This window comes from Erithacus rubecula (assembly GCF_903797595.1).
Source record: "Erithacus rubecula genome assembly, chromosome: 1".
Taxonomy (NCBI): domain Eukaryota; kingdom Metazoa; phylum Chordata; class Aves; order Passeriformes; family Muscicapidae; genus Erithacus; species Erithacus rubecula.
The window spans coordinates 27378443-27390735 of record NC_136658.1 but is presented as its reverse complement, the minus strand read 5'-3'; the positions used below and the strand labels follow the sequence as shown (position 1 = coordinate 27390735).

At 41.6% G+C, this 12293-nt stretch overlaps 1 protein-coding gene across 4 annotated transcripts; it reads left to right on the top strand.

Annotated features, from left to right (window-relative positions):
• Positions 1–1299: 1299 nt before the first annotated feature.
• Positions 1300–11787, top strand: LOC306800908 (protein mono-ADP-ribosyltransferase PARP11-like). 4 transcript variants are annotated; one of them, XM_079303384.1, is made up of 8 exons: positions 1300–1421; positions 4353–4481; positions 4580–4700; positions 5952–6027; positions 6930–7002; positions 7090–7220; positions 10888–11039; positions 11467–11787. In XM_079303384.1, the coding sequence occupies exons 2-8, from the start codon at positions 4356–4358 to the stop codon at positions 11778–11780; spliced, it is 993 nt and encodes a 330-aa protein (XP_079159510.1). In that variant the 5' UTR covers positions 1300–1421; positions 4353–4355; the 3' UTR covers positions 11781–11787. The 4 variants fall into 4 exon arrangements, with proteins under 4 accessions (XP_079159510.1, XP_079159511.1, XP_079159512.1 ...); XM_079303385.1 differs by lacking the exon at positions 1300–1421 and adding an exon at positions 1444–1588; XM_079303386.1 differs by lacking the exon at positions 1300–1421 and adding an exon at positions 1607–1725.
• The last annotated feature ends 506 nt before the right edge of the window (positions 11788–12293 follow it).

Sequence of the window (12293 nt, the reverse complement as noted above, 5' to 3'; positions counted from 1 at the left end):
CATACTTAAAAAAAGATGGCTTTGCTTCCAGAAAGCTCTTTTATTCCAGAAGCATTATGCTCATGCCAGTGAAATACTTCCAGTGATTCATCATAGGCTGCTTGACTTTTTAATTCAAATAGATAACCTTTTCTAACTCTGTATTCAGAGGCAAGGTCAGCACAGCCAGAATTTGGATAAACATCCTGTTTGATACTCCCTCAGAACTGGAGAAATTAATCATTTCCACTCCAGCTGTGTTGTTCTTAGCATATTGCTCAATGAAAATCCTTCACTGCAGGATGTGCTGCAATGACTCCACGCATGTTGAGGATTTCCTTTTGGAAGGCTGCAGAGTGCTGTAGCTGACATTGCTGCCAGTTCTCCACCCAGCACTCTCCTGCTGGGCTGCCCCGCAGGGCTGGGGTGGCTGCGCTCAGCGCCGTGGCTCCTCTCACTAACTGGTCCCAGAGCTGCTGCTGCTTCCAGCCCTCCCTGTGGCATAAAGCTGCTCAGGGGCCCGAGAGCCTCTAATTGCTGCCCTCTGCTCCGTGTGGCCTACACCGTGCACGGTGTCACGGCCCTGGTACCACAGGGGACTGGTACCGGTACCGGTACTGGAACTAGGGCTGGGACTGTTACTGGTGCCGTTACTGGCACTGGAACTGCGACTGGCACTGATCCTGGGATTGGAACTGGGCCTGGTACTCACGCAGCTACAGGGACAGGTGCCTGAACAGGTATTGGTACCAGAACTGGAACTGGGATTGATACTGGCACTGGCACTGGTGCTTGGACTGGGACTGGTACAGGTTTTAGTACTGGTACAGGTACTTGGACTGGTTTTGTAACTGGGACTGATGCCAGAACTGGGACTGGGCCTGGTAAAGGTACTGGGACTAGGACCGGAACTAAACTGGTATTGTTACTGGCACTGGGCCTGATATTTGTACTGGTACAGGTACTTGGATTGGTTTTGGAACTGGGATTGGTGCTGGGATCAGAACTGGTGCTGGTACTGACACAGGCAGTAGGATGACACTGCAACCAGGGCTGGTGCTGCTATTGGTACTGGAACAGGTGTTTGGACTGGTTTTGGCACCGGGGCTGGAGCTGGAAGCGGTGCTGGGCTTGGTACTGTGTCGGTGCCGGTACCGGCGCTGACCCTGCGTACACGGACCAGGACATGTCCAGGCAGAGCCCTGGGCCCGACCCGGTCCCTCAGCGCGTCACGCCAGCGGCTCCACCGCGCCCCGCCCCGCCCCCGCCCTTATTTGCATTACCGCCCCCGACAGGCCAATGGGGCGCGGCCGTCGCGGCGCTGGCCCCGCCCCCCGCGACCGCCGGTAACGGAAGCGCCGGGAGCGGAGCGGGCCCCGCGCGCCCGGCCCGCGCGGCGCGGGCGGCCTGCGGGAGCGCGCCCGGTGCGCGTGGCCGCTGCGGTGAGTGCGGGCGGAACGGAACGGAACGGAACGGAACGGAACGGAACGGAACGGAACGGAACGGAACGGCCGCCGCCGCCCCGAGCCCCGCGCCGTGCCCCGGCCCCGCGCGCCCCGCAGGCCGCCCGCCGCGCCCCGCCCCGCCCCGCCGCGCCGCGCGCTGCCAGGTTGGGCCCGGGGGTGGGAGGGGTCGGCCACGGCGTGTGTAGGAGCGGCCTGCGCGCCCGGCGGAGGGGTAGAGGCTCCGTGCTCGGCTCGGTCGGCGGGCCGTGCCCTTGAGCGCCAATGGCTTCAGCCCTGGAGGGTGCGGTTACGGGGGTGATTGCGACGGTGGCTCCCGGCAGCGCCGAGCGGGTGGGTGGCGGCGCAGGTGGCAAGGGCATTGTCGTTCCACCGTGTCCCGTACCGGTGCCGATGCCGGTCCTTCTCCTGCCTAGCCCTGCGGGCTCCCCTCAGGAAAGGCTTCTCCTCAGGTGTCGTGCTCCCTAAGGAAGAGCCAGAGATCCCTTTGGCAGCGCCCTTGTTCCCAGCAGGGTGCTGTACCAAGCCGGTGTCAGTAGGCAGGAGGGCCTTTGGCAGGAAAGCGCGGAGTGCCAAGGGAAGCAGGCAGCACAGGAATCCGGACAGAGCAGTGCATTGGGATGCGCTGTGTTTGTTACCATCCGGGTGGAGGCCCTGGCACGGGTTGCCCAGAGAAGCTGTGGATGCCCATCCCTGGCAGTGTTCAAGGCCAGGTTGGATGGGACCTGGAGCAACCTGGTCTAGTGGAAGGTGTCTCTTGCCCGTGGCAGGAGGATTGAAACTAGATGGTCTTAAAGTTCTCTTCCAACTGAAAGCATTCTGTGAGTCTACACACTGTAAAGCATGTCTGTCAGTCGAACATAAAGTACTTCTGGGAAAGAGAGGGAGTGCACTGCCAGTAGTAGTAAAGCCATTCAATCACAGCACACAAGTGCTGTTCTTGTTTAGGAGGATGTTTTTCCTAAGAAATTTGTTTAATCTGAGCTGTTATTGTAGCTCCTGGGCCACTAGAAAGGAAACATTGCTAATAATGGGAGTTGACACCCCTCTCAGAGTGCTGCCTGATGCTTATAAATGGTGTGCATACGATTTTGAATAAATCAGTGATTCCTTCAAACATTTTGAATTTGTGTCACCTTGGAGAACAGTTCTCTTGTTTTTATGGCTTTACATATTCATGCCTTTCCTCCATTTTTCTAAAATATCCTGAAATCTACCTGCTTACCCTAGACTTTGTGATGCGGGTAATATATGTGGATTGAATGTAAGATTTTTGAGAGCCATGGAAATAACTATCTCCTTAGTAAATGGTTTATTCTGGAAGCTGGGATGCCCCTGGAGGACTCTTAAGTGTGTTGACAGGCACAGATAATCATGCCTTCTTTGCTTGTGAAGGCATGTCCTCTGGTTCAAAAGGCATCATTGATTTAATTGATCAGAGTCAAGGTCCTGAACTAATGCTGGGAGGGAGCTGAGGTCTGACCATTTTAATGGGAACATGAGGAAACAAAACATTACCAAGAAAAGCCTGAATTGCTTTCCTCAGCTTTAAAGACAGTATTTGTCTTCTTCAGGTCTCTATTTTTCCTGGGTTGAAGTGACCAGGAAACAAGTGAGGCATCCAGGATGCTTACTGCATGTTGTTTGACTTGTGCTGGAGGGTGTTGTTTCACTTCTTGGAAGAAAAAGTGAACTTGAGGACATGTTTGGGAAGAGTGCCAAAGTGTTTTGCTTAAACAGTTAGAGTGGATGAATTGCTGACTTTTTCTGGGAATGGGGCAAGTTCTTCTCTGAAAGATTGCCTGAAACTTACTTAGAATTTTTGCTTGGGGAGGTTGTTGCAGGAAGTTGGCACATTAGGAAATGTATGCAAATAGAAGTGAGCACTTTTAGAGTTTCCAGAATTTTATTGATGAACAAAGAATGAGCTGAATTCTGGCAGGGACTGTTCTTCTAAAGGTGTTCTGGCATAGCTCTTGATAGGCTTAAACTTGTCTAGCTGATTTATGAACTTCCATAAATTTGCAACATCTACACCATACCATGAAAAGAAATTCCATAGGTTGCCATCTGGTTCATAAAGTTTTTCTTTCACTTTGAATTTGACATGTGCGACCTTTGATAGGTGTCTCCCCTGTAGGTCAGAAGAAAATGTGATTCTTTATTCCCTATTTGGTTTTGTCAAGGTTTTGTAGGCCTTGTAGACTGCTTTCCTCAGTTCTTTTTCTTCCATCCTTCAGAACCCCAACTGTAGTAGTCATTGCTTGTGTGGGAGCCACTCTTGGTGTGAACTTTTGGTGTGAACTTTTTCTGTAAATACAAGTACAGAGTACCAGGAGTTTTACTGTGTTATTTTTAAGTGGGTGCATTAGGGGGAAAATTCTTCTCCGTGCAATGGGAAGGAATAACCTACTGTGGTCTTGCACAGTTAAATGTATTCTTTGTCTTAGTTTCAATTCCTTTTTTTCTTACAACTTTTGATTTCCAGTCAGATTTGTTCACAGCTGGTGAGTACCTAATAGATGTTTCCATCAAGCTGTTGGATGTAACCCCAACACCTCATTCTTGAGAAATAGGAAGGAAGAGCCTGTTGTATGTTGAGTGGCCTTGATGCTATAACCATCAGTATGGAATTTAGCACCTCTCTTTGATCACATATAGCCTATAGCTCTTGTCTTTACTGTCATGCTCTACAGACAATTAAGAGAATTTTGAAATCTATTAACTAAGTTAAGGGATAGTACTGCATAAGTAGCAAATTGAGATTATTTGTCTGGAAAAGAAAGAACAGATCTGTCCTCAGCCTGATAGGATTTTTTTTTTTTAGTAGTTATTGCAAATGCACTTTATTTTGGTTTCTTTTATAAATTTCTCTAAACTTTTTTGTGTGTATGTGTGTGAATGTTTCAGGAAATGCTTCAAGGACCATCAGAAGATGTGTTTGCAAAGATGGAAAATTCAGTTGAAGACATGGATACCTCCGATACCCAGTGGGGCTGGTTTTATTTGGCTGAGTGTGGTAAATGGCATATGTTTCAGGTAAATACCTTTGAAGTTATATGGGCTCTGATGGATTCCATACATCAAATTATCTATGGCTGAGTTTGTATTAATGTGCTTTTTCTTTTATTTTGAAGACTGACTCAAACAGTCACTGCTCTATTAGCAGTGAAGATATTGAAAGGAGTTTCCGAACAGACCCTCATGGATCTCTTTCTTTTACCACTTCTAAGTTTAACTACACACTGGACTTTTCAGGTATGTGGCTTTACAAAGAGTAAATTTAAAAAATAGGAGGTCTCAGATACACCAGCACATTTGTTCATTCAGCAGGTTATTGTCCTCATATCTGCTGCAAAAGCATGATTAAAAATGTCTTCGTTACTGGAAAGTACATAGGAGTTTTTAGAAACAGCTTCTCTGTTACATTTTTTTAGTGTAGTTTATTAATGAAGTAGCATGTTTTGTTTGATAGCACTCCATTGTGCTCCTACTGCTTGCTTCAGCTGCAGGTGGCATGTAGGATACATTTCTTGAACCTTTTTTCTTTAATGTGCAGCTGCCTGCAAGCTTGGTAAACCTCTTCCATTCAGTCTGTATAAGAAACATTGCTAGGAAGGAGGCTTCCTGCAAAATACTGGCATCAAAGTGAATTAATAATTCAACAGGTAGTTGAAGCCATTTCTGTCCTCAGAATAACAAGGAGATAGGCAAAAGGATTTACCAGTAGATTGTAAATCTTGTTTATGCTGATCTTGTAAATTACAGAGTATTGCAGGTTTGTAATGTATCTAACTAGATATAAATGTAATCTTTTTTTTTTTTTTCAAAGATGTGTTCTAGTAGCTTTTTTTACTTTTTATATTTATAGATTGTTTATTTTCTGGTTAAATTACAAAACAGCTATATGCCTAAATATAGGAAATTAAGGAAATAAATACATATTCCAATAAATATTTCAAATTCCAAATATTTCAAATACAGAAGGTGGGGACTATATAAATCAGCAAAATACTGCCAGTAAAGGAGTATCTAACAATGGAAGGAATTTTATACTTACTTGTGTTGAAATGTCTTTTTATAAAAAAATGTGTTTTGCATCCAGAATAAAAACACTACCAGGAAATGTCAAAGAACAATTTTTATGTTACTGTCTTTAGGTCATGATGTCATATACTAAGGATTGTGATTTTTTTGTCATCCCATTCAAGTCAGTGGAAGTTTTGCCTGTGATTTAGTGGGGCTGAGTATGGATATTTTAAAAATAGATGGATATTTTAACAATAAATGTTTTGTGTGTATAATATTTGGACGTCTTGCTAACTCATATAAGTGACAATGCATTTAGAAAAAAATTTTGAAAATGCTGATTTGTTACTTGTGGAAATAGAAATTCCTGTCAAGTAGCTTAGAGTATAGCAATGTTCTTTTAAAAAATGACACTTAAATGTTCCATATGCCGTAGATGAATTCCCAAAAATTTCATCCTAATTCTTGTTTTGTGCTCAGTGATGAAGCAAATCAACCTAACTACCCTCAAACAGCGTCCAATAAAGCGAGCTCCCTTTGCAATCAATTCATTCAGGTAAGGAAATAAGAGGAACACTCCTTATTTTTCTTTTATTCATGATTCTTCTAAGTAAAATGAAACAAAAGTGTTTTATCTTTATTGTTTATATTTATTTGCTTTTGGTCTGAATACCTGTTGAATCAGACTTGCTGCAGGAAAGCAGCACCAAAAAATGGAACCCGTATATTATGTAGTAGTATTATTGTAACAGCAAAAAATGATTGAGTTATATCTCATGCCTATATTTTACTCATTTACTCTAAAATGTCTTGGAGTTAAAAAAGTTGTGTTGTAACAATTCTTTTATGAGTCTAACTGCTTTAGATTGCCAGTTTCTTACCATTTGATCAGTCATTAGATGTAAAGCTGAGCTCATTCAACAATAAACTGAGCTACGCAGTGTTACTACTACAGGTGAAATTGAGTACATGGGATATGTGGGGATTTTTCCCCCAAATAGTTTCTGAGAAAAAATTTAGTTCTGAATTGTAGTGTGGTTATATATTAAAAAAAAATTTTGTCATTTGTCATAAGAAATGTAGTAGCCATTTTTTTACATTGACTTCCAAGAAAACCTGTGGTTTTGAAGTGTCAATGTTTTTTCAGTAGGTATTTGCTAAATAGTGCATACAACGATGTGGCAATTTACTTTGTTTTTTGAATAATTGCATTCTGTACTCTTATTTCCATGTGGTGACATTCTTTACTTTCAGGAGATTCTTTCAGTCCCAGTTTTAAGGCTTAAGAGCTTTTATGTATGTAGTACATGTGCTTAAACCACTCTTTTTTAGTAGCTCTGTATAAACTTCATGGGGGTTTGCTTTTTTTGCATACTGTATTGTTTGGAGCAGGAGTTTGACAGGAAGAAAATACCTCATGTCTTTGAAGTGATGTGCTTTTACCTTTTTTGTTTGAAGTTTCATCTGTGAAAATGAGGCTATCCCTATGCCTTCACACTGGGAGAATGTAAATACGGAGGAGCCATACCAGGTAAGAGTTGGCATGCAACTTGCTCAAAAACATGTGACAATGTAATAATGCATCGAATTGAAATCGCACTAACCTCTTTTTTTCCAGCTTATTCCATTGCAAAAGAAAACAAATGAATATAATGAAGTTTCTAGTCTCTTTGGAAAAACAATGGATAGCCACCGAATTAAAAGAATTAAGAGAATACAAAATCTAGACTTGTGGGAGTTTTTTTGCAGGTGAGATTATTTCTAAAACCAACAGTTTTAGGATTGTTAATGGAGAAAAGTTTTAAGTCACGCAGCAGAAATATGTTTAACTGTTTTAATATTAATGATTTTTTTTGTTACTTTTTAACTTCTAAATTTTTCTTACCTGTCATTTCTCTTTATTAAAAATTTAATTTCAAGACTGTGTAGCTTCTACAGGTGCAGAAATGTAATACTTGTAGAAACGCATTAGATAACGCTGTAGCACAGATAATGTATTTAAGATGTTCAGAATATCTGTGGTAATGCCCATGGTCCTTACAGTGAAGTAAGGAGTACAAAAATTAGCTTTTTGTAAAATGATTCCTTGAGAGGATTGTATTATTTTGTTTTTACTGAACAAAGCAAATAAATATTTCAGTCTTCTTGAATTTCTCAATTTTATGAAGCATAGGAGAGAACTAAGTGTCTAATTAACACGTATTCATGTAATTTATTTTATGTTTAATGTGCTATAAAACCTTGTTGTAAGTTCTTGGCTTTTCCCTCTTTATATTGTGCTGGCCTGGAAGCAGTAGAAAGTGTCCAGTTTGGTGTCCACTTAATTTTTGGTGTTAGTCTTAAGCAATTGTACTTGACAAATGTTATTTTGCATATCTTGTAGGAAGCGGTACATATCAGAAGATTTTAAGATGTTTTGCATAATAAAACAATCTAGACTAAGTTAAAGAGTGAGGAAATAAGTAACCAGATGTATACTGAAATCTTTCATAAGTTACATGATTTTTTAAAGGATATGTCATTTATTGTTAATTTAATGCTATGTCATTAATGTGTGAGGAAGTGAAATTCCTGACGTATATTAATGGTTAAGAGTTATCCTACTTTTGGTTACATTTCCTTTTTTTCTTGGTGGAGTAAGGAAGGGTGTCAGCAGAAATGCTGCCTTGGACTTCCAGAGGTCAAATGTTGGGTTGTTCAGGAGACTGTTGACTGAGTCCCTTGTGAGGCACTACTGAAGGGCAAAGGAGTCCAGGGGGCCTGGACTCTTGAAGAGGGAAATCCTAAAGGCTCTGGAGCAGGCTGTCCCCATGTGCTGAAAGACAAGTAGTTGAGGAATAAGGTCATCCTGGCTGAACAGAGAACTTTGGCTGGAATTCAGACACAAAAGAGGGTTTATGACCTTGGGAAAGAAGGGGCAGGCAATCAGGAGGAGTAAAAGATGTTGAGGTGTTTTGCAGGGAGAAAATTAGAAGTTCCAAAGCCCAACTAGAACGTAATTTGGCCACTGCTGTAAAAGACAATAAAATATTTTTTTAAATAAACCGTCAACAAAAGGAGGGCTATACAGAATCTCCATCCTTTACTGATGTGGAGGAAACAAAGTGCAATCTCCATCCTTTACTGTTGTGGGGGAAACATAGTGACAAAGGGTGAGGAAAAGACTGAGGTAACAAAGGCATTAATAGTGAGACCAGTTGTTATCTGTGCTGGTAGACAGAAGCAGGGAGCAAAACGCAGCCCTCATAATTAAAGAGCAAATGGAACCTGCTACCCCACACAGGTCTATGGGGATGGATACAATCCACTGGAGGGTACCAAGGAAGCTGTGGAAGTGCTCACTGAGCCACTTGCAACTATTTACCAGCAGTCCTGGCTCACTGGGGAGGTCCCAGTTCTCTGGGGGTGAGCAAATGTGATGCCCATGCACAAGGAGGGTTGGAAGGAGGATCCTGAGAACAACAGACCTGTCAGGCTGAGCTCAGTGCCAGGAAAGGTCAAGGAACAGCTCATCCTCAGTGCCATCACACAGCATGTGCAGGGCAACCAGGGGACAGGACCAGCCAGGATAAGTTTAGGAAAGGCAGGTCCTGCTTGATGACCAACCTCACCTCCTTCTATGATAGGGTGACCCACTAAGTGGATGAGGGAAAGGCTGCAGTTATTTTTTATCTGGACTTCAGTAGAGCCTTTGACACTGTTTTCCCACAACAATATCCTGGAGAATCTGGCTGCTCATGGCTTGGACAGGTGCACTGTTTGCTGGGTAAAAAACTGTCTGGATAGCCAGGCCCAGGGAGAGGTGGTGAATGGAGTTACATCCAACTGGTCACTGGTGGGGTCCCCAAGGGCTCAGTATTGGGGCCAGTCCTGTTTAATACCTTTACTGATGATCTGGACAAGGGGATCAAGGGCACCCTCAGTCAGTTTGCAAATGACACCAAGCTGGGTGGGAGTGTTGAGCTGCTGGAGGGCAGGAGGACTCTGCAGAGAGATCTGAACAGGTTGGATCCATGGGCTGAGGCAACAGCTTGAGGTTTAATAAGGTAAAATGCTGGGTCCTGCCCTTGGGTCACAAGGCAGTGCTACAGGCTTGCACACACTGGTGAACAAATCATTGCCTGGTAGTATATTACAAAGAAATAAGTATTCCAGAATTTCACATTCACATCTTTTGGTGTTCCAGGTAGGAAAGTTGAAAAGAGGATGATGCTTAGTATAGCGTCTCAGTTTGGAGTGGTTGAGGAGTACAAGAAGTAAAAAAAAGGTGTTGGTCAGTGAGGTTGCTGACCAGTTTTAGAAAAAGCTTATGAGCTTACGTAGGTACAAAGAACATGTCTCTGGGTATTTCATTTTGCTGTAGGATTTGCCTTTTATTGAGTGACTTGGCTGAATGAGAATTTTCACAGTGCTGGATGAACTTAATTTTGTTGAACTGGATTATTTTGTCACTGTTTGTGGAAGGTGCTAAGGTCATGTTTTTTAGAAGAGTTGGACTCTTTGATTTCCGTTCTGAATTACTGAAGTGGCCTGTTGTGGCATTTCTGTGTTTTGCACAGCCAGCTTGCCAGTGTGCCCAGTATATTCTACGGCTTAGGAGGAACAATTGCTTCTTTAACTTTTATGGTTTTGAAAAAGTGTTTTATTTAATTGATAAGATAAGGGATTACATTTGATCATTGCTTGAATGAGTATTTGCCTCACTGTAGTGGTCAGAACACATTTGCCTTTTACAGTAGTTCCCAAATTAATGGCAGTTCTAAACTGGCTTTATGAAATGAACTGGTCAGAGAAAGTAAAGGACTGTTACAATCTTTTGATGATTGATTATTCACTTTTTCTATAAATTTGTTTCATTCCCCTGTTTCAAGAGAAGTTACTCGAGGTTACATTTATATATTGTCAGACATCAACAGCCAGCAACAGAGACCTGCTGATTGAAGAAATTTGAGATGTTCAGCATAACTAGCCCTTAGATCAGTTTTTCTGGTTTGCCTCGGTAATAGTGCTTGATAATCTCACAACTTTGTTATCCCTTCCACCATGACATTAAAGTAGGTAAAGGAAACAAAATGTGCAAAATTACCTTTCTTTTAAAGATGTATCTGCAGAAAATGACCACACAGAAACTAATAACACATGAACAATGTTGATAAAATTGGTGTAGGAAGACCTTTTTTCCAAATCTTAGACTATGTCAGAAAGTCCTACAACATTCAGAAATGTTTGATTTCTAAATAAGTACCCTAAGAATTCTGACCTGTTTAAATGCTAGAATCATCTAGGTATTTGTAAAGTAGAATGTGTTAGGTCTGAACCCTCAGCAGTGTTTTTTTCACAGTAGTAATTTAATTAGTTAATTTAACTATTTATTTATTATGCGCTTATTTATGTATTTATTTTGTGTTTTCTGTAGGAAAAAAGCTCAGCTGAAGAAGAAAAGAGGTGTCCCAACGATTAATGAGCAGATGCTGTTTCATGGCACAAGTAATGAATTTGTAGAAGCAATATGTATTCATAATTTTGACTGGAGAATAAATGGGATGCATGCTGCTGTGTATGGAAAAGGTAAGTATTGCTGTCACATACAACAGTAGTAATGTTAACAGCTCAACATTAAGTGTTCCCTGTAGTGTGTACCTTGTCATGCATGCCTGATGTTTACCCAAGAGCTGTTTAATACAGCTCTGCTTTTATGGCAAGTGTAATTAAGGATGCAGTAAGGAATGTAATTGTCACAACTGGCTGCTAGGGTCAGGGAGCATGGGGAAGGGAGGCCCAGCAAAGCAGTGTTGATCACAAGACAACCTGCTAAAATGTTCACACTAAAAATATTTGGTCATATTGTCATAATATAACAATTAACAACAACAACAAAAGGATTGCTAATGAACATAAAAGAGCTGACATTTTTCATCATCTTGATAGCTATGCTCTGGTAGTCAAGCTGTCATGGTAAGAACGTCATCAGATTTTCTATGTTTTTACTTACAAGGGACCTATTTTGCAAGAGATGCATCATATTCCAGCCATTTCTGCAAAGAGAGCATGAAACATGGAGATACTTTCCAGATTCATGGTGTGAACCTGCAGCCTCATCTGCATAGACCAGATAAAGTCATGTTTCTTGCTCGTGTTTTAACTGGTGACTATATCGGCGGCGATTCAAAATACATGAGGCCTCCTTCAAAAGATGGGAGCTTTGTGAACTTGTATGACAGCTGTGTGGATAACACCTGGAACCCAAAGATCTTTGTCATCTTTGATGCCAACCAAATCTACCCTGAATACTTAATAGAATTTTGTTAAGTTTGAACTGAGTATTGTTTGTGGTTTTTTGATACTTTTGTTCCTTTTGTAAAGACAACAACGTAGAAACATGATGCATGAAAGAGAAGTGAAAGAAAAGCTGGCATATATTTATGGAGGAGGGAAGCTTTAAAATATTTAACAGAGACTGATGAACTGTTTTTAAAAATCTGTAAACTTTACTAATGCATTTTTCAAATGTAGAGACTATTACAAATCTGAAGTTGCTTAGTGAGCCTTAAATACATTGAGCATTGGTAAGTTTTCAAGGGCAAGACTTATGTTTTGATTTTCTAAAATATATTAAAAGTGGTAGAAATATGCCTCTAATATAGTATGCATATGATGAAACTAATCTTTTATAAAGATTGCCTATAAAACATAAAGTAAAAACAACAGCAAAACCCTAGGGGACATGGCTACGTGTGTGTGTGTGTCTGTGTTCTGTAGTACATGTTACTCTATTTGGAGATCTCTTAGTTAGGATTCTAAACCTAAAAAAAAAAAAGAACC